The sequence below is a fragment of the Coregonus clupeaformis genome, chromosome 10 (assembly GCF_020615455.1).
Source record: "Coregonus clupeaformis isolate EN_2021a chromosome 10, ASM2061545v1, whole genome shotgun sequence".
NCBI classification, from domain to species: domain Eukaryota; kingdom Metazoa; phylum Chordata; class Actinopteri; order Salmoniformes; family Salmonidae; genus Coregonus; species Coregonus clupeaformis.
Genome location: NC_059201.1, coordinates 31,024,693 through 31,046,797, shown reverse-complemented (window position 1 = coordinate 31,046,797; position 22,105 = coordinate 31,024,693). Strand labels below are relative to the sequence as shown.

General features: G+C 47.0%; 1 protein-coding gene across 3 annotated transcripts in view; it reads right to left on the bottom strand.

Annotated features, from left to right (window-relative positions):
* Positions 1 to 2,960: 2,960 nt before the first annotated feature.
* Positions 2,961 to 22,105, bottom strand: part of LOC121574995 (rho GTPase-activating protein 39-like) — a 56,547-nt gene continuing 37,402 nt past the window's right edge. For all 3 annotated transcript variants that reach the window (XM_041887736.2, XM_041887735.2, XM_041887737.2), the window contains 8 exons: positions 17,858 to 19,136; positions 13,592 to 14,228; positions 13,306 to 13,395; positions 11,272 to 11,345; positions 10,665 to 10,864; positions 5,402 to 5,493; positions 5,147 to 5,316; positions 2,961 to 4,874 (listed from right to left, as the gene is read on the bottom strand). In XM_041887736.2, the coding sequence (XP_041743670.2) occupies positions 4,680 to 4,874; positions 5,147 to 5,316; positions 5,402 to 5,493; positions 10,665 to 10,864; positions 11,272 to 11,345; positions 13,306 to 13,395; positions 13,592 to 14,228; positions 17,858 to 19,136 (2,737 nt within the window). In that variant the 3' untranslated portion in view covers positions 2,961 to 4,679. The remainder of the gene's footprint in view (positions 4,875 to 5,146; positions 5,317 to 5,401; positions 5,494 to 10,664; positions 10,865 to 11,271; positions 11,346 to 13,305; positions 13,396 to 13,591; positions 14,229 to 17,857; positions 19,137 to 22,105) is intronic.

Genomic DNA, 22,105 nt, shown 5'->3' with positions numbered 1-22,105 from the left:
GCAACTACGCATGTGCAATTATTAAAAGGACCTTCTGTTCTCGCTTCACAGAGGTGCATGGTAGAGGCTACATGTACCAGAGCTATATATATATATATATATATATATATATATATATATATATATATATATATATATATATATATATAATAGGCCAACTTTTAGAATTTTGAATGTTGTTCTATTTCTACACATTCAGTTAAAAAGCATTGATTCAATATTCCCCATGTAATGTTAATAGGGAGCTAACATGGCTGCTATGTTCAAGTGTCATGTAAATGCATCATAATGCATAAACCGCATTGGCCCAAATCAACATATATGCACGACCAAAGGTATGTGGACACCACTTCAAATTAGTGGATTCAGCTATTTCAGCCACACTCGTTGCTGACAGGTGTATACAATCGAGCACACAGCCATGCAATCTCCATAGACAAACATTGCCAGTAGAGTGGCCCATACTGATGAGCTCAGTGACTTTCAACGTCATAGGATGCCACCGTTCCAACAAGTCAGTTCGTCAAATTTCTGCCTTGCTAGAACTGCCCCGGTCAACTGTAAGTGCTGTTATTGTGAAGTGGGAACGTCTAGGAGAAACAATGGCTCAGCCGCGAAGTGGTAGGCCACACAAGCTCACAGAACGGGACCATTGAGTGTTGAAGCGCATAGCGCTTAAAAATCGTCTGTCCTTGATTGCAACAGTCATTACCGAGTTCCAAACTGCCTCTGGAAGCAACGTAAGCACAACGGTTCGTCGGGAGCTTCATGAAATGGGTTTCCATGGCCGAGCAGCCGCCATGCGCAATGCCAAGCGTCGGCTGGAGTGGTGTAAAGCTCGCCGCCATTGGACTCTGGAGCAATGGAAACCTGTTCTCTGGAGTGATGTATCACACATCACAATCTGGCAGTCCGACGGATGAATCTGGGTTTGGCGGATGCCAGGAAAATGCTACCTGCCTCAATGCATAGTGCCAACTGTAAAGTTTCATGAACCAATGTTATTTTTGTAATCTGTGTTAGTACTTGGTTGCACAGCCTTTGGCCTAGATAACTGCCAACAAATGCTTATTTTAGTTGCACCTTTCTACTGGCAATTCGGCTTATTGTTCAGTAGAAAACTGTTCTAATTTTTCAACGTTTTAGGGGTGCCCTCCAACTGCTGTTTCAGGTCTCACCATAGGTTATGGATGTGATTCAGATCTGGACTCTTCACTGGCTACTCCAGAACAGTCCAGTGTTTCTTCTAGAACCATTCCAGGGTGTTTTTTAAGTGTGTTTGGGGTTGTTGTCTTACTGGAAGACCCACAACCTTCAACTGATACATTTGTGGACACTGGGTTGAACATTGCACTCCAAAACACCTTGATAATATGCTGATTTCATGATGTCTTGCACACATTCAAGGCCTCCCAGTACCAGAGGCAGCAAAGCAACCCCACATCATTATCAAACCTCCCCCATAATTGATTGTAGGGAGGGTGTTATTTTCTTTGAGCGCTTCATTTGGTTGTTGGTAAACATAGGAAGACCCCACTGCTGAAGGATACACAAGAAAGCCTGATTGAACTTTTCAAAAACCCACCTAAACAAGCCTAAATCCTGGGGGAAAATGTTCTGTGGACCAATGAAATAAAACTAGACTTTTTGGGCAATAGAGATCAGCGCTGTGTTTACTGACCAAATGAAGCATTCAATAAAAATAAAACCCTCCCTACAATCAAAGATGGGGAGGTTTGATTAATGGTGAGGGGTTGCTTTGCTGCCTCTGGTACTGGGGACCTTGGACGTGCGCAAGGCATCATGAAATCAGCAGATGATTAGGTGTTTTTTAATCCAATGTTCAACCCAGTGTCTCCATTGAAGGTTGTCGGTCTTCCAGCAGGACAACGACCCCAAACACACATAAAAAAGCACTCAGGAATGGTTAAGAAGTGATGCTGGACTGTTCTGGAGTGGTCAGTGAAGAGTCCAGGGCCCGGTTTCCCAAAAGCATCTTAAGGCTAAGTTCATCGTTAGAACCATTGAACATTGAACAGCCTTCACTGGCTTACCTGGTTAAATAAAGGTGAAATAAAAAATAAAAAGAACAGCCTTAAGATGCTTTTGGGAAACCGGGCCCAGATCTGAATCACATCGAAAACCTATGGTGAGATCTGAAAGCAGCAGTTGGTGGAGGGGCACCCCTTAAATATCGAAGAATAAGAGCAGGTTCCTGCTGACAAGTGGGCCAAATTGTCAAAAGGTGCAGCATGATCATTGATGGCTATAAGAAGTTTGTCTGCAGTTATCTTGGACTAAGGTTGTGCAACCAAGGACTAGCTCCATGGTGGCAATAATTTTGTCCATGACATTTCTTTATTTTCCTAATTAAAATTGCAAACTTAAGTTTACAAAAATAACATTGGTTCTGTAATGTTGAAAATCCAATAACAAGTGACCAAAAGTTTTTCTAAATGTCAACTTATTTGAGAAGAAATAGGGAATTATTTAAGAATTTCAAGGGTGCCAATATATTTGGCTGCAACTGTATATGGCTCTGACTTGTACCACAAGTCAATTTAATGTTTTATTTTTACAGTAGGCCTATACTGCATGTACTTCCAATGGCAAATTTACATCAATAGTAGGCTAGGCTATTCGACATCTTATCACACAGCACATTTATCATGCTATTATTTCTTGAAAAGTGCTCTCTATTTTATTCCGAAATAGGCTACATTTTCTTTATTTAGAAACTTCTGCTCTACATTATTATGAAAAAAAATATCATTTTTTTTCTAGGACCATGACATGACAACCATAAAGAACTGAGGACCATGCACATGACAATACTCAAACAGAACATACAACACATTTGGACCAGACATGACTGTAGGGAGTGCCATGGGGCAATACACTCAATCAATAATAGAGAACTTTGTTATACACTTAATCCAGTAAATTAATGATAACCGGTCTACAATTAAACAAACCTTTATTTTTCATGAACAATCCTTCCATAGAATAACAGAGGCTATGTTCACATAATAGTTAGCAGGGAAATTAACAGTAATTACAAAAACACATTTTTCTCGCTCAACAGGAATATTCACCTTTACCCTGGATCATTTAAAAACAGAGCCAGAGATCTTACTATTTACAAGCATTATTTACATTAGCAAAGCCTCCAGGGAGAGTCTTATCTACATCACCAGAGTGCTTGACAGAGTGCCCCATCCATAGTTTAGGAGCATGTAAAAATCTGACTTTCAGGTAGAGGGGGAAGCAGAGAGCAATTATCACTAAACCTGTTTTAACAGAACACCTGACCAAAAGTTCTACAGACCACAAAGAAAATAAGTGACAGTAGTGCTTTATACATTTGTTTATGCCTCTTTTCAATTAGATATTGGTTTATCGCCTTGAATAGATCTCCCATACACACAGTACAGTACATACATACATACATACATTTTACATTTAAAAATGTAAATACATACATGTACCAGACAGTATACATTTACAACATCCTTCCTCAGCAGTTGAACACCAGAAGGTTGTTATTGCAGAACACTCTCTCCACGGACCACTAAAAAAGGGCATTTTACATAAGCTCCAAAACACATGGTCTTATTTCTTCCAGTTTGTACTTTGACATGTAGGCTCTGACTGTACAGTATATTAAAATAGCTGTGGTGGTACTCTGCCGCTTCAGATAAAATCATCAACATAGCATTGAGACTAATGCAGGGTCTTGTTAATACAACTACTAAAAACATCACAGACAAGCTTATTTCTATATATGTTTTTCCTCATCACACACAGACACACACACAGCCTGACAAAAGAGGCCAAATATCAACTGTTTGTCAGTTGCCCTGTTTCCTGACAACAACGTCCATCCTGTAAAAAACATATGAGACTCCTTCTGCACAGCCCACATATCCAGTGAAACAATAGCACTTCACATTCAGTCATAAATGTAGGAGGAAAATCAGATCTTACATGCAATTTAAAAAAGTCATCAAAATGAACTGGGTAAATAACGGTGCCTATGATGTGAAGTAATTTGTAGTCTTTTTGAGTGCCATCATTGTGGGGTTTCCATCACAGAACACAATGTCTCCTCTGCAGTCAGCACATATGTATTGTTCCGCAGCCAGAAAGTAGAACAGGATGGGTCCAATGTCAAGTGACAGTATTAAAGATACACTCCAGGATCTTAAGCACAACAAATTCGTAACATATAGTATGATTTGGATTCATAACATATACAAATTGTACATAATTTTGTTTAAATAATTTGAAGGATTTAACATATCATACGAAATTGATGACAAGTACACAACTTGACGACGTAGTACACAAAAAACTGAGACCGCTTTTGGCTGGTGAGCACCACATTCAGAACTACTGGTGTAAATTATACAAAGTTTGAGAGTACATCTTTAAGTACAGTACTCAGTGGTGAGACATCTGTGTAAACCCTGTTTTCTCTTATGTCCCTGCCCCGACTTTGAAGATAGAAATGATCAACTCTTGTATCGTTACAGTATGATTTCCAGTGTGTGTGCATGTGTTGGTGCTTTGTGCTTTCGGACTGATCAATGGAGTGGGGCAGGCTTCATTCAGAAAAGCAGAGTGAATCTCTCTGTGACCATTGGGCACATGTGATGTCAGGGGAGTCAGGAGTCAGTCTATACAACGCCCTCAATGAAACTGGTGTCCAGGTGAATGATGAGCATGCGCAGGAAGGACATCTCCTTGCGTGTGTTCTCAAAGATGATTCGTGGATCATCAGACTGGCAGCGGAGGCAGTTTGGGGCCATCACCATGGCAAGGTTATTGACATCCATCTTAGTAACAGACACATTGGCAGGCTGAGCAAACACCTGGGGATAATTAGTGTGGGACAGGGAGAGAAATTGTGAGGGACAGAGGGAGAGTATGTAAAGTATCTTGAAACAGAGATTGACCATATTCTATATTAACAATACAGACAATAAATGACTACTGACAAATTAATGAGTTTGTAGTAATTTGTTCCATTTCAACTACCTGACCAATGAATATGATAATAGTTGTGTGTCAGTATGACCGTCTAGTGGTGTCCAGGACAGGTACAGTGTATTAGCTGTAGTGTTCTGTGTTGTGTGATGATTACCTGCAGGAAGTGGATAAAGTAGCACAGCACCAGTCTGTTGAGCTCAGGCAGACACTGGACAACAGTGATAGCTGCCACAGGGTCGTCATAGTTACTGACACACTGCTTGTAGAAGGCCATGGGGATGAGAGGCTCCTCCAACTCACGATACCACAGCTTCATAAGGGAGGCTGGAGGAGACAGGGACAGTGTTAACACTAGCGCACACACACACGAGCACATACACACAGATAACAGAGGTACAGACTACCTCACCAGGTACGTTGGGGTCTGAGAGGTTTTCTGGGATCCTCCATTGGTCGACCTGAAGCTTAAGTGCGTTGACTTCATCGATATCTCCTGGCACCCTACAGAAAATGCAGTATTCAATATTCAGTATAATTCAGTACTCAGTTACACTGCATGGCCACTAGGGGGAAATACAACCCCACTATGAAAAATCTATGTTGAGTGGCGTAGCTAGTAAACCCATTATTACATGGTAATATATTCTACATGTAGAATTGGTTTGCACTCGGTTAGCAAAATACTGGCACTCTGTTCTAGGGATGGGCATTTGAAATTATTTTACTATTCGAATAATATCATTACATTTTTTCGGATATATGGATAGTCAAATTTTTGATTTATTTAAATGATGCAAATGCACATGGCAGAGGTAAACAGTGGACATGCTGCTTTTCGCCAGTAGTTTGGCTAACAGCACCAGTGAAAGAGAGGTCTGATTTTCTCCATGATAAAACTGATTCTGTTACTAAAAGGTTTTCTTGTGAGTATTTTGCATTGATCTGTGTCAGGTATTGTGGAAACTACACTGCTCAAAAAAATAAAGGGAACACTTAAACAACACAATGTAACTCCAAGTCAATCACACTTCTGTGAAATCAAACTGTCCACTTAGGAAGCAACACTGATTGACAATACATTTCACATGCTGTTGTGCAAATGGAATAGACAACAGGTGGAAATTATAGGCAATTAGCAAGACACCCCCAATAAAGGACTGGTTTTGCAGGTGGTGACCACAGACCACTTCTCAGTTCCTATGCTTCCTGGCTGATGTTTTGGTCACTTTTGAATGCTGGCGGTGCTTTCACTCTAGTGGTAGCATGAGACGGAGTCTACAACCCACACAAGTGGCTCAGGTAGTGCAGCTCATCCAGGATGGCACATCAATGCGAGCTGTGGCAAGAAGGTTTGCTGTGTCTGTCAGCGTAGTGTCCAGAGCATGGAGGCGCTACCAGGAGACAGGCCAGTACATCAGGCGATGTGGAGGAGGCCGTAGGAGGGCAACAACCCAGCAGCAGGACTGCTACCTCCGCCTTTGTGCAAGGAGGAGCAGGAGGAGCACTGCCAGAGCCCTGCAAAATGACCTCCAGCAGGCCACAAATGTGCATGTGTCTGCTCAAACGGTCAGAAACAGACTCCATGAGGGTGGTATGAGGGCCCGACGTCCACAGGTGGGGGTTGTGCTTACAGCCCAACACCGTGCAGGACGTTTGGCATTTGCCAGAGAACACCAAGATTGGCAAATTCGCCACTGGCGCCCTGTGCTCTTCACAGATGAAAGCAGGTTCACACTGAGCACGTGTGACAGATGTGACAGAGTCTGGAGACGCCGTGGAGAACGTTCTGCTGCCTGCAACATCCTCCAGCATGACCGGTTTGGCGGTGGGTCAGTCATGGTGTGGGGTGGCATTTCTTTGGGGGGCCGCACAGCCCTCCATGTGCTCGCCAGAGGTAGCCTGACTGCCATTAGGTACCGAGATGAGATCCTCAGACCCCTTGTGAGACCATATGCTGGTGCGGTTGGCCCTGGGTCCTCCTAATGCAAGACAATGCTAGACCTCATGTGGCTGGAGTGTGTCAGCAGTTCCTGCAAGAGGAAGGCATTGACGCTATGGACTGGCCCGCCCGTTCCCCAGACCTGAATCCAATTGAGCACATCTGGGACATCATGTCTCGCTCCATCCACCAACGCCACGTTGCACCACAGACTGTCCAGGAGTTGGCGGATGCTTTAGTCCAGGTCTGGGAGGAGATCCCTCAGGAGACCATCCGCCACCTCATCAGGAGCATGCCCAGGCGTTGTAGGGAGGTCATACAGGCACGTGGAGGCCACACACACTACTGAGCCTCATTTTGACTTGTTTTAAGGACATTACATCAAAGTTGGATCAGCCTGTAGTGTGGTTTTCCACTTTAATTTTGAGGGTGACTCCAAATCCAGACCTCCATGGGTTGATACATTTGATTTCCATTGATAATTTTTGTGTGATTTTGTTGTCAGCACATTCAACTATGTAAAGAAAAAAATATTTAATAAGATTATTTCATTCATTCAGATCTAGGATGTGTTATTTTAGTGTTCCCTTTATTTGTTTGAGCAGTGTATGTTAGGTGAGCGCCTGTAATTGCTATTTGAAGTGGGGAAAATAGTACGTTTTAAAAACTACATAAAAAAATGTGTTTTATTACGTTTCAAATGTCATGGTATATCATTTAAGATCACATTTAATTTAGACAAAGCTTTTTCATTGTAACCAAAAAATAAACAAGTAATGAAATACTAATGTCCTTTCGGATATCCTGATATTCGATTAACCAGGTGCAAAGTACTCTTGGCCAGTAAATGCTACCGATGTGTCAAAGCCTTAAAATTATATGGAATTGAATCAGCTACAGAAAGACCAAACAAAGACTAACTACACATTAAACATTGCTGGTCTCCAGGGGCTCTTGAGCAGTGGTGTCACGATCGTCGTAAGCAATGGACCAAGGCGCAGCGTGATATGCGTACATCTTTTAATGAGTACTTTAAACACACACAACAAAACGATACGTGAAGTCCTAAGGTTAACAAACACAAACCTCTCCGGAACAAGATCCCACAAATGACAAGTGCAAAACAGGCTGCCTAAGTATGGTTCCCAATCAGAGACAACAAGCCACAGCTGCCTCTGATTGGGAACCACCCCGGCCAACATAGAAACCCATGAACTAGAACATGAACATAGAACACTAAACATAGAAACTAACACCCTGGCTCAACATATAAGAGTCCCCAGAGCCAGGGCGTGACAGTACCCCCCCCCCAAAGGCGCGGACTGCGACCGCGCCAACTAAACCCAACAGGGGAGGGGCCGGGTGGGCATTCCGCCTCGGAGGCGGATCCGGCTCCGGGCGTGACCACCACTCTCTAGCTACCCCCCCCGTAGCGCCCCTGGTCTGGTCCCGCTGGCTGGAGCTGGACTGGACATCGGTGGAGCGGATTGCTTAGGCTCCGGTGTAGAGCAGCTTACCAGTACCTGACCAAGCACCGGTGGAACAGGCACGGGCTGTGCCGGACTGACGACGCGCACCACTGGCTTGGTGCGGGGAGCAGGAACCGGCCGGACCGGGCTGGCGACGCGCACCACTGGCTTGGTGCGGGGAGCAGGAACGGGCCGAACCGGGCTGACGACGCGCACCACAGGCTTGGTGCGGGGAGCAGGAACAGGCCGGACCGGGCTGGCGACGCGCACCACTGGCTTGGTGCGGGGAGCAGGAACAGGCCGGACCGGGCTGGCGACGCGCACCACAGGCTTGGTGCGAGGGGCAGGAACAGGCCGGGCCGGGCTGGCGACGCGCACCACTGGCTTGGTGCGAGGGGCAGGAACAGGCCGGGCCGGGCTGGCGACGTGCACCACTGGCTTGGTGCGAGGGGCAGGAACAGGCCGGACCGGGCTGGCGACGCGCACCACTGGCTTGGTGCGAGGGGCAGGAACGGGTCGGGCCGGACTGGGAACACGCACCACTAACTTAGTGCAGGGAGCAGGAACGGGTCGGGCCGTACTGGGAACACGCACCACTAACTTAGTGCAGGGAGCAGGAACGGGTTGGGCCGTACTGGGAACACGCACCACTAACTTAGTGCGGGGAGCAGGAACGGGTTGGGCCGTACTGGGAACACGCACCACTAACTTAGTGCGGGGAGCAGGAACGGGTTGGGCCGTACTGGGAACACGCACCACTAACTTAGTGCGGGGAGCGGGAACGGGTCGGGCCGGACTGGGAACACGCACCACTAACTTAGTGCGGGGAGCAGGAACGGGTTGGGCCGTACTGGGAACACGCACCACAGGCTTGGTGCGGGGAGCCGAAACGGGCCGGGCCGGACTGTGGAGGCGGACTGGAGGTCTGGAGCGGAGAGCTAACACAACCCGTCCTGGCTGAATGCCTACTTCCACACAATATGTGTGAGGCATCAGCACAGGACGTAAAGGGCTGTGCACTCGTACTGGCGCTACATCACGTGGCACTGGCGCAGGATATACGGGACCGAGGAGGGGTACTGGAGGCCACGAGCGTTGAGCCGGCACACTCCGTCCTGGCTGCATGCCCACCTTAGCACGACACGTGCGTGGTGCTAGCACAGGACGTACAGGACTGTGCCGGAACACTCGCGGCACAGTACGTGGCTCCGCATAACACGGAGCCTGCCCAGACTCACGCTTCCTAGCCTGAGTACGGGGAGTTGGCTCCGCTCTACCTCTAGGCTCCGCCAACCACCCCTTTTGCCCCCCCCAAAAAAAAATATTGGGGCTGTCTCTCGGGCTTCCTCCTCGGCCGGTACCCTCTGCGTTGCCGCTGCTCCTCTCTGTAGCGCGCCTCCACAGTCTCCTCCCAGGGACGGCGATCCATTCCGGCCTGAATCTCCTCCCAAGTCCAGGATCCCTTCCCGTCCAGGATCTCCTCCCAAGTCCAGGCTGTCTGTTCCTGGACACGCTGCTTGGTCCTCTTTTGGTGGGATCTTCTGTCACGATCGTCGTAAGCAATGGACCAAGGCGCAGCGTGATATGCGTACATCTTTTAATGAGTACTTTAAACACACACAACAAAACAACAAAACGATACATGAAGTCCTAAGGTTAACAAACACAAACCTCTCCGGAACAAGATCCCACAAATGACAAGTGCAAAACAGGCTGCCTAAGTATGGTTCCCAATCAGAGACAACAAGCCACAGCTGCCTCTGATTGGGAACCACCCCGGCCAACATAGAAACCCATGAACTAGAACATGAACATAGAACACTAAACATAGAAACTAACACCCTGGCTCAACATATAAGAGTCCCCAGAGCCAGGGCGTGACAAGTGGTAGTCAATGTTTGCTCTGTTTTCTGTCTCTGTACAGTAAGCTGCACAGGGAACGTTTGCTTTAAACTGTACTGCTTCAGGAGACCACCCACTAAGGCTGACAAATACATTTGTCTAGATCCTTTCTTTGTCTACATCTCCTCTTATGACTGCTACCTTGCTAAACACACACCACTACCCCACACCTCATTGGTGAATACCAAGGTTGGGGTCCATTCCATTTCCAGACAATTCAGGAAGTACACTGAAATTCCAATTCTCGTCAATGCTTTTCAAATGAGGAAATTTGGAATTGGAATTTGGTTTACTTTCTGAATTGAAATGGAATTGACCCTAACCCTGAGGTGTTTGGCTGACCTCCTGTCCGTCAGTCTCACCTGAAGATGCCCTCGGTCTGGGCCCCTCCCAGTGCCAGGACATATTGGGAGAGCTGCACCTGTACCCAGGGTAGCTTCCTGTCTGGGAAGAGTTCACTCTGGCGCTCCATCACCTCATCCAGGGAGCTGCCGAACAGGGAGGGGGTCACGATGGCCAGCCTGCTGTGGTCAATCTCCTCCAGAGTGGGCTTACGAAGACCCTGCAGGGGAGGTTCACAGAGCGTGACTACTAGGACGTTTTGTACTGTACATGTATGACTATGTCTATGATTATGTCTATGACTGTCGACATCAAAGATGATATCTGAAATAGACTATAACTATGTCTTATCTTTATGTTAAGGCCTGTGACTGTCCCTATAAGGATCTATCCATGTCTATCCATGATAATATGTTTCTGACTAATGTCCATGTTTATCTATTTAGCATTACTTATCTCTCTAGCAACATCTGTATTGGTTTGGTCCACTGTGGGTATTAAAAAAAAAGAGCGAAATTCAGGGCGGGGTTATGTTTTGACGCATTTGGGCATTTTTTGGCTATTGTCCAAGGCTGCCCCCCTTGTCGATATTCCCCACCCCTTTGCCCTGCTCATATCTCAACTTACCTTTTTGCCTCCAGTTATGGCCACTTTCTGTAGTTTGCGATAGCAGAACTTTGCATACGTGCTGATAGGTAGACCTGTAAAGAGAGAAGAAAGACAGGGCCACTGTAAGACTGAGGAATGAGACTCGGTACCCGAACACCATGGGAAATCCAGCTCTCATTGTAGCTGCAGCTCACACCTACACAGATACATCTGCTCAGTGAGTGAATCTTGTGAGGAACTTTCCAACCAAGCCAACATATAAAGGGTTAAACAATTCCTCACTAAAAGGACAAGCTATTTGTTCCCACAGATGTCAGATATTTCCAAGGAGGTAATTAAAGAGACATGTTTGCAGTGTGATTCTGCCATTTGGGGATCAGAGCATTCACGCCTCAACTGTCACGGTACAGGAGACTGGAGCCAGCCAGCCATCCAGCACATCATGTCCCAGGTGATTAATCAGACACTTAGAACACTGGAGGGAGCAGAGGTATCCCTACCTACACCCCAGCCCTATACGTTGTCACTGTGATAACTCAAGTTCACACATAAAACAGGCCTCCACTTCCCTCCCTGAGCCTCCCTATCACACCCATGGGGTCCCGTCCATCTCCCTTCCTTCCCAGAGAACTCTCTCTCAGGTGGCTGAACCCCGGCCAGATGGAGAACTTTGTGCTGCGATGAAAAACATCCTTCCCGGAATGTTCCCTAGCCTGAACTGAAAGCCCCTGGATTTATAGCAAACAGGTAACTGACTCCCATGCATGTTCACAGCCAACGTTAATCTGGCCCAGTTTGACTGTAATTACAGCTAATTACAGAGATCATACAGATAATTTCGCTCATGATCTCAGAGAAAACACACTGTTTTTCCCAAGACTCCCTGAATTCACTAATCATTAGAGGAAGAAAATAAAGAGTTGGGTTATTTTCTTTACCCAGCCTGAGAGCAGGTTTGAACACCAGCGGTGGTCCAAATGAACATGTTGTTTGGATAAGGCAAAACAAACAGCGAAGCAACCAGAGCCTGTGAGAAATCACCACAAATCACCACTCATTAGAGGATTAAGAGCACAAGGCAGAGAATGTGATAACAGCTGCCAACACATGGGATCAGAAAGTATCTCTGAGATTCTCCAAGGGATCTGTTTAGTCAGTGTTGCTACCTCAGTCAAGTCTAATTTCATAGCTAATTGTTTAAACCCAAGTAAGCAAGGCCCGCCTCAGCCCAGCCTAGGCCCAAGAGAAGCCCATCCCAGTCTAGCCCAGGCCGAGCCCAGACAAGAGGCCTCCAGTTCCCACACGTGACTCCCTCCCACCCCTCTGCTCACAGCTGCGCCGTGCCCACATCATGAGTAATATAATGGCCCTCCCCCTCAAGTCATTATTACAGCCAATATCTGAAAAACTCTTCAGTGAGTCACTCCCATGAAGGGTAACCATTCCTCATGGCCTGTGGGTCACTGACGTTGTCCAGTGTATAGGTTGGTGGCACAGTCATTGATGTAAAATGTGTGTGGGTTTACCAGTGTGGTCAATACTACGAGACGAGTATAGGTTCTTTGCTGATGACATTATCAAGGCTGGTATTGTGGGTTGCCCTAATGAGGTCATGTGCAGTGGGTAGGCTTTCCTTAAATCGTTGATGGACACACAATGTGGGACTGCCAGAGGGAACCACTAACATGGCTCCCTATTGTGTCTCTATAGAAATTGTCATCATTCAGCTCTTTTATCACCTCCTGTGGTATTCTGTGAAAACTATTCATAATATCTACCAGGGAAACTCTGCATATCAGCATGGTAGTCAAGTGACATATCATTACAAATTTCCATTTCACTCCAAATTCTTCATCTGCAGTGAGATAAATATGAACCACGTTCGGTTTGTAGTGGTTTCTAACCAATAAGGAAATAACAGACAATTAATCTTGAAAAGTGGCAAATTATTGGTCTCTCACTTCAGCACTCCCCAACAGACTTCCTCCTCGGCAACACTTCCCATACTAAACATTCATCTTTATAATGTTACCTTAGTGATCTCAGACCTACCTTCTTCATCCGTGTTCTGTTTCCGTTTCTTTCTGGACTTTGAGTTCTTCTTCAGTTTCATGTCTTGCTGGTCTAGTATGAACTGAGTCACTGGAAACCAGAAAATAAGGCAGAGGTTAAAAGGCTATTCAGAAAATCTAATAACATCCACAAAGAGCAAACAGGAGAGAAGAGAAGAGGTAAAAACCAATTCAAACCATCACACCCCTCAAACTAGACCTGTCATGCTGATAATGACACACACACACACACAGAGTGACGGAGGAAACAGGGAAATTCGACCCACCCTGTTGCTTGTCGCTGCTAGGCTCTGTGTGCCTCTGGATGTATCCCTCCAGGTAGCAGCGGAACTTGGGTGAGGGGGCAAAGAAGGCCAGGCTGACGGCCATCAGCTCCCAGCCTGCAGCCAGGCTCCTTGGGCTGGTGTTGCCCGTGGTCTGCCTCACCAGCTGCACGTACAGCTCGTCCCTCAGGCCCTGCATGCCCCAGCACTTGGTGATGATGAGCAGGGCAGTGTGGCGGCGGTCTAGGCGGGAGGGTCTGTCTCCCATGTAGGCCTGGACCAGTTTGAACATCTCACAGGCCTCCTTCCTCACAGCGCGGTCACTGGTCACCAGCATGGGCTTCTTGATGGAGCCGCGGTTCCAGGAGAGCATGTTGGCGATGGAGACACGGCGGCGGAACAGGCCCTGGGTGTGCATGTTCAGGTGCTTGCTGGCCCAGTCCGCCATGCCTGAGTTGTCTGGTGGGGGCTGGCGCAGGGTGGTGTAAGAGAGCTGGTGGAAGGAGCCTCCTATTTCTCCTCCATCTCTGTTGTCATGGGAGACGGAGCGGTGGTGGTGGGGGCCCAGTGAGCCTGTTCGTCCATCCACCATATCTTTCTTCCTGCTGTCCAACTGAGCCTTCAGTTCCAGGGTCCCTGCCTTCAGGAGACAAAGAGAGGGAAGACAGAGGAGAGAGAGAGGGGTGAGGGAAGAGAGGAGAGAGAGAGGGGTGAGGGAAGAGAGGAGAGAGAGAGGGGTGAGGGAAGAGAGGAGAGAGAGAGGGGTGAGGGAAGACAGAGGAGAGAGAGAGGGGTGAGGGAAGAGAGGAGAGAGAGAGGGGTGAAGGAAGAGAGAGGAGAGAGAGAGGGTTGAGGGAAGAGAGAGAGGGAGAGAGTAAGCGTCAGTGCAGCTGTATGTATGTATGTATGTACAGTGCATTAGGAAAGTATTCAGACCCCTTGACTTATTCCACATTTTGTTACATTACAGCCTTATTCTAAAATGGATTAAATTGTTTTTTCCCCCTCATCAATCTATACACAATACCCCATAATAACAAAACAAAAAACTGAAATATCACATTTACATAAGTATTCAGACCCTTTACTCTGTACTTTGTTGAAGCACCTTTGGCAGCGATTACAGCCTTGAGTTTTCTTGGGTATGTTGCTACAAGCTTGGCACACCTGTATTTGGGGAGTTTCTCCCATTCTTCTCTGCAGATCCTCTTAAGCGCTGTCAGGTTGGTTGGGGAGCGTCGCTGCACAGCTATTTTCAGGTCACTCCAGAGAAGTTCGGTCAGGTTCAAGTCCGGGCTCTGGCTGGGCCACTCAAGGACATTCAGAGACTTGTCCCGAAGCCACTTCTGCATTGTCTTGGCTGTGTGCTTAGGGTAATTCGCCCCAGTCTGAGGTCCTGAGCGCTCTGGAGCAGGTTTTCATCAAGGATCTCTCTGTACTTTGCTCTTTCCCTCGATCCTGACTAATCTTGGTTTCATCAGACCAGAGAATCTTTTTTCCATGGTCTGAGAGTCTTTAGGTGCCTTTTGGCAAACTCCAAGCGGGCTGTCATGTGCCTTTTACTGAGGAGTGGCTTCCGTGTGGCCATTCTACCATAAAGGCCTTATTGGTGGAGTGCTGCAGAGATGGTTGACCTTCTGGAAGGTTCTCCCATCTCCACAGAGGAACTCTGGAGGTCTGTCAGAGTGACCATCAGGTTCTTGGTCACCTCCCTGACCAAGGCCCTTCTCCCCTGATTGCTCAGTTTGGCCGGGCGGCCAGCTCTAGGAAGAGTCTTGGTGGTTCCAAACTTCTTCTATTTAAGAATGATGGAGGCCACTGTGTTCTTGGGGACCTTCAATGCTGCAGAAATGTTTTGGTACCCTTCCCCAGATCTGTGCCTCGACACAATCCTGTCTTGGAGCTCTACGGACAATTCCTTCGACCTCATGGCTTGGTTTTTGCTCTGACATGCACTGTCAACTGTGGGACCTTAAATAGACAGGTGTGTGCCTTTCCAAATCATGTCCAGTCAATTTAATTTACCACAGATGGACTCCAATCAAGTTGTAGAAACATCTCAAGGATGATCAATGGAAACAGGATGCACCTGAGCTCAATTTTGAGTCTCATAGCAAGGGGTCTGAATACTTATGTAAATAAGGGATTTCTGTTTTTTTTTTTTTTTTAATCCATTTGCAAAAATGTCTAAAAACCTGTTTTCGCTTTGTCATTATGGGGTATTGTGTGTAGATTGATGGGGATTTTTATTTATTTAATCCATTTTAGAATAAGGCTGTAACGTAACAAAATGTGGAAAGAGGGAAGGGATCTGAATACTTTCCCAATGCACTGTGTGTATTTATGGACTGTATGTCCACAGCTGCAGTCTCCTCAGTGTGGATGAGCTGCCTTTCCTCTGCTCTGCAGTGCGAGGGCTCCAGGGGGAATTGTTGCAGGATAGGCACATTCATTTTCTAATGCCGGAAAGGAACCGCACCACCCAAAAATGCCCCAATATCCACATGGGCCTTTTCGTCAGGAGCAGGTGAGGAGCACAGAAGGGTGACATAAGAGGCCCTAACTATTTCTGCCCCGACCCACCTCTCCTTAAACACTGCATGTGCAAATCCACTGTCTGATCCCAAGTGGGATTTCTGCCTATAAGGAGCCCTATCCACAGTCACTGCACCTTCACAGTGAAAACCAAACCAGTAATCCAGCTCTGGTCAGACTCAGAGAAACATCCAGGAACAACAAGAAACCCAGGCCAAATCAAAGCAGGAATTTACTATCTGAACATAAAATGTTAAACATATTTCTTCATTGTGACCATGATGTAATATGGGGTTGGAGTGTGCCAAAGAGCCTGGAATTTAGATTTAGGGTTCCTGCTCAAATAGCGCAGATCTCCAGATTTGGGTTTGGCAGCACTTCTTTATATATGGTCATATGGACTTCATGGTCTTAAATGAGTGGCATGGGTCACTGTTTAAGATCAAATGGAACAAGGCAAAGGAACACTTACAGTATGAATTATATCTTCTATAATTCCCCTTCTCTTTTATACAGATAGCTTTAAGATGCCCCATGACATGGTAGTAATTCAACGGCAGAGTTTAATTACATTTCTATTTAAGGAGGCCAATAATGTCCAAAGTCCTTAAAATCAGATTTTAATATGAAACATTCAAGGTTGTATATATAGATTACACAGTGAAAACAGATCACATTTCCGTGCTGGCTTTAAACCCCTGGGTTTACTGGGTTTTGAAAAAGACGCAAATGTTCTGCTTCTCTACAATGGAATGGATAGAAAAATACAGGCAAAGCTTTACAGGGGTATAGTCAACAACCAAAAGTGTGTGTATTCTGTACGTGTATCATGATATAACAGCAGGTTTGTAGAGTATTCAAGAACAGGCTTAGGGACCCATTTCCAATATTTGTTTAAATGTGATTGCTTCAGTACCAACCCCTCATGGCACCAGCCCCTGAGCCCCACCCCTACCCAGCTCTCCAACCCTGTGCCATCTGGGACAGTGGCCCTCCTTCCTGACCAGGGGAACCATGTATTGGACCAGTGGGGCCTCTGAGCCTGACACTCCTACCATCGTCCAGTCTAATTGTTCTGTTTACAGGTTTTATATTATAAGATATTTTTTAATTGAAACATCTTTACCTTTTTGGCTCTATAGTTTCATTGGAATACTGGAACTCACATGATATGGAGAGGGGTGCGTTGTTGAGAGGGCTTTTGGGATTATATTTGGCAGCGCTCATAGCACTAAAGATCTGCTATGGCTCTAAACGGTTACTTATGTAACTGTTCATGAGAGGGAAAATGCTCCCCTAACTCAAATCATGTGCACCTGTCCTAGCCTAATAAGTCAACCTCCTGACAGTGTGTGTGTGTGTGTATATATTACTCTGCCTAGTCAAAATATAATTATCACATTTATCTAGTTATATAATAGGCCTAATGAGCCAATCTGTCCTTACTGTGGTGTGCACAACTTTAACTTGGAATTGAGACACTCTTACTAGTCTAGCAATGAAAGTAGTCCTGGAAAGCACCAGCAATGTTACTACCTCCAGACAAAACAAAACAGAATCCAAACAAACTGTTCCACATAAACAGACCACACAACAATAGGCACCAGTCAGGGTTTTAACCAAATAGACAAACCAGAACTATTCAATTTATCAGGTCTAATCTCTCACAGACAGACAGAGACAGGTGACAGAGACGAGACGGAGACAAAGACACACAGCGGAGCGGATGCGTACCTGTGAGGGGGGTCCGGGGGTGTCTGGTGAGGAGAGGCTGGCCTGGCTGGTGATGCTCTTCTCCAGGGTGTCCACCTTCTCATAGGTCCTCTTCTGCCTTCCTGGCATCTCCAGCGGCGCCAGGGCCGGGTTGCTATGATTACCCACCCTGCTCAGCAAACGGCTGGCAGAGGGGACATCTTCTCGCACCCCCAGTCCACCAGCCTTCATCTCCCTCATGGTGTTGGAGCGGCTCACCACCTCCCTCATCTCCGCCATCAGTCTGTCGTTGAGGGCACACAGGTCCCCGCTGCTGCCCACTGAGCCTGGCCTCCCCCCGGCCCCTACCCTCCGCCGGCTCTTCCTCCTCAGGCTGGGCGAGGGCCCAGTGGAGTAGCCAGAGTCCTGGTAGGTGGAGGTGGTCTGGGGGCCTGGAGGTGTGGGGAAGTCCTGGGAGGCCTGGCTGCTCTGCCTGCTGTGGCAAGCCTCCACTGCCCTCAACACACTGGCCTCCAGGGCCCGCCACATCTGTTTCTTCTCCAGGATACCTGGCATCACTGGGGTCCCTGGCTCCCTCTGAGGCTGGGCCAAGAGGGGGTCCAGCCGTGGGGTGGGGGTACGGGTGGGGCCGGGGGAGGTGGACAGAAGGGCCTGTTTGGGATCCACATTGACCATGTGCTTGATGCCCTCCAGGCCAGCAGGACTGTAGTCAGAGGCAGAGGGATTCCTCTTGTGCCTAGAGATTGAGTGAGAGGAGCCAGGGTGCTGGAGGAGCCTGAGCTTCTGCAGGCTGTGTGTGGGGGTGAGGCGGGACAGACCACCAGGCCCATTATGGAGGTTAGCCCCCTCCACCTCCATGTCCGCAGGAGGCTCATCATAAATGGGACACTGTGATCCCGTGTCATCGTAGATGGGAAGTGTGGAGGCATACTGGGGAGACACTGACCTGGGGGTGCTGGGCTGGGACCTGAGATTGCCTGGGGTTTGGGGAGGGTCAGAGGACACCAGATAGAAGCTGCCGTTCCCCGTCTTCCTCAGGTGGTAGGCATCGGCGGCCATCTTGCCAGAGGGGGCAGTCTTGTAGCCCTGGGCAGAGCAGGCGTGGGCCCACGGGGGCTTGCTGCTGATGGGGAGGAGGGTGAAGGCCTGGTTGCCACTGGGCTTGGTGTGGGTGTTGTGGTGACAGAGTTGCAGGGCCGGGCTAGATGGGCCTCCAGGCTGGATCCGACTCACACTGTTCACGTTAACCAACATGGCTGCCTTAGACCCTGGGGAAGGCTGCCATCTCTGAGAGAGCTCCCTGGAATAGAGAGAGAATGAGGGAAAGGATGAGATCTGGGTTTGGATTTAAAGAGATAACGCACACACATACATCAGATGACAGTCACCCGAACAAGCAAAGCATTGTTCCTAACTTCTACAAACCTGTGGCTACCTGTAAATAGTGACCATCTAAAAATGCTCCACAAATTAACATTTCAAACTCAGGCAAAGTTAAGAAAACAACTGCGATCCGATTCCTCGCATTCTTCCCCACATTTCACCGACCCTCCAAAGGCTTTTGTTCCTTTTTTAGTCCGGCCAGCCAGCCAAAACACTGCCTTCTAAGTAATGAGACAATAACTCCAGTGTGTGTTGTGCAAACCAAAATAAATAATGACCACTGCACATCTATCCGACTGAGACAGATTAAGAAGACTTCTCATTACAGTGTGTAAAACTTTCCTTCCGTAAGTGTGTTTAGCATTCTCGTGCTCTGGACTATAACACAGTACCTCCCTCCACCCCTCCACACAAAAGTAGTGACCCATCAATTACATAGACTCAAAAACACCTTATATGAAACCTTTGAGAAATGACAAAATACAAAAGACCTAAGGTCCCAGCTGACCCGTTCCAAAACACTTAAGACTGATTAGAGTAGTAGAGAGAGATGTGTTTTGGAGAACTTAACTGGGGAGCAGAATTGCAGTAGTGTAGTCTCCATCTACCCTGAGGACTGGAGGTTAATGCTCCTCCCTCAGCTGTCAGTCTCGTGACTAACTTCAGACAATGTCAGAACGCTAATCCCAGCACTATCAATCAAAATCTGTCATATTATGGCTATATACAGTGTTGTAATGATGTACAAAGGGAAAAATAAGGGTTGTATTTAAAATTGCATTTGTTCTTCACTGGTTGCCCTTTTCTTGTGGCAACATTCATTCATCAATATCTCAATTAGATCTTACCTCCATCCCCGTGGTTCAGCAAATGAACACACTTCTATCCATCTGACCAACTGTGACTGAAACAATTCCTACCGTACAACATATAAGAGTTATCTGCTTACTTTAAGAATCAAAGGTTGAGCATGCTTTACAGTACTAGCAGTACAGACCAAGGATTAGAAAAGCAGAAACGTACCTTCTGCCCTCCACCGTATAGCCAATAACACACTAATCAATACTATTAAACCTGAATGCCTCTGTCCTTCTGCAGCCAGACATCTAACAGACTGACTCACTGCGTCACACACTTCCTCCTAAGGCTCAGGACAGAAGTTACTGGGGAGCAGAAAGAGGACAGAGAGGAGAAAAAGAGGCAGAGTGGTCTCTGTCCCCCCACCAACCCCGTAGCTACCTTCTGTAGTTCCCCTGGCACAAAATGTAATGCCACGTATGTTTTTGTGGGGCCGAATGGTGCTGCTAAGATGTGTTACAGTATTACCTTCTCTCTCTCTCTCTCTCTCTCTCTCTCTCTCTCTCTCTCTCCTCTCTCTCTCTCTCTCTCTCTCTCTCTCTCTCTCTCTCTCTCTCTCTCTCTCTCTCTCTCTCTCTCTCTCTCTCTCTCTCTCTCTCTCTCTCTCTCTCTCTCTCTCTCTCTCTCTCTCTCTCTCTCTCTCTCTCTCTCTCTCTCTCTCTCTCTCTCTCTCTCTCTCTCTCTCTCTCTCTCTCTCTCTCTCTCTCTCTCAGCTAGGCCTGAGCCACCTGGCAGCCTCCCAGCATAGCGCAGCACAGCCAGCCCTGTCCCAGAGGAGCGGAGACTAGTGACACGCTGCAGAGAGGATGGGCGCCACTTCAAACGCCCAGTGTTTGGACTGTGTTAGTTCTCACTGCAGTGTGAGACAGGCTGAGGTGGGAGACAGCTGTAAACGTGCTGCTGCTGTCTGAGCTCTTTGAAATGCGGGACCTTCTGTCATGGTCAGGGTTGGTGGTGTCAGTGATGCTACCTCTACAGCAGTGGCAGTGTCAAGGAGATTTAAATGATCAAGGATTATGGTCTGATGTTGATACAAACCTTTGTAATGCAAAATGACTTGATTTGCCAATACCAAATTAAACACATGAAAATGCAAAATGACTATGTTATTGATGTAAAACCGCCAGTTTAATATAGTTTACTATGGCACAGATTGGGCTACATTACAGTAACCATTAAAGGGGCAAGAAGGAATTTATGCAAAAGGCCAAAGACCACATATAACGTAGCACAATGATCACATGCTAAACACATTATACATACACCCCCACACACTCACATATCATCAGGTTACTACTCAAGACAAGGCACTGGTAAATTAACTTAATGGATGACCAACAGGGTCTGTCTTATTTATGACTAGTCTCATTCTCCACTGGTGTGCCTGGTGAGTGGTCTGGTTTACGGCTGATGATCCTAGAGAGAGCGAGAGAGCGAGAGGAGGGGGGAGGGTGTCTATTTCCTGTCCTTGGAGCCCCCTGGAGGGGCCTGTAGAGCCTCAATTTATGAAAGCACATTGTCTAGGTCCCCACACAATGAGCTGGGATCAAGACAGCATCACTGCCATTATACTCAAGACAGCATCACTGCCATTATACATTCCCATAATACCAGAGTTCTAATTCTATCCACACGCTAAATGATGTCAGTCCTCTTTAACATGACCAGTAACAACAACAGAAACACAATCCTCTGCTTGGAAGTTGTTTCGAGATGAAACCAGATTCACAGAACAGAATGATATGAGAGGCACTTGGACATGCTGAGTCTAGCTCTGGCTTTGTGTCTGTTGTTCACTTGTCATTGTCACACCACACCCAGGGTGGTACAAACCAGGCTAGGCTAGTTTTTTCAGCCCTCCAGCATCGGCACATTATGTTGATTGTTAGCACAGTCAGTGCGCAGTAGAAGATCACATCTGACTTGAGGCCAATGCCCACAGTAGTGTTATATACAAGCTTTCCTCACTGTAGCAGTCCTAATCCAACTATACTGTATTACCACCCAACCAGCCTGATCTCACTTCTA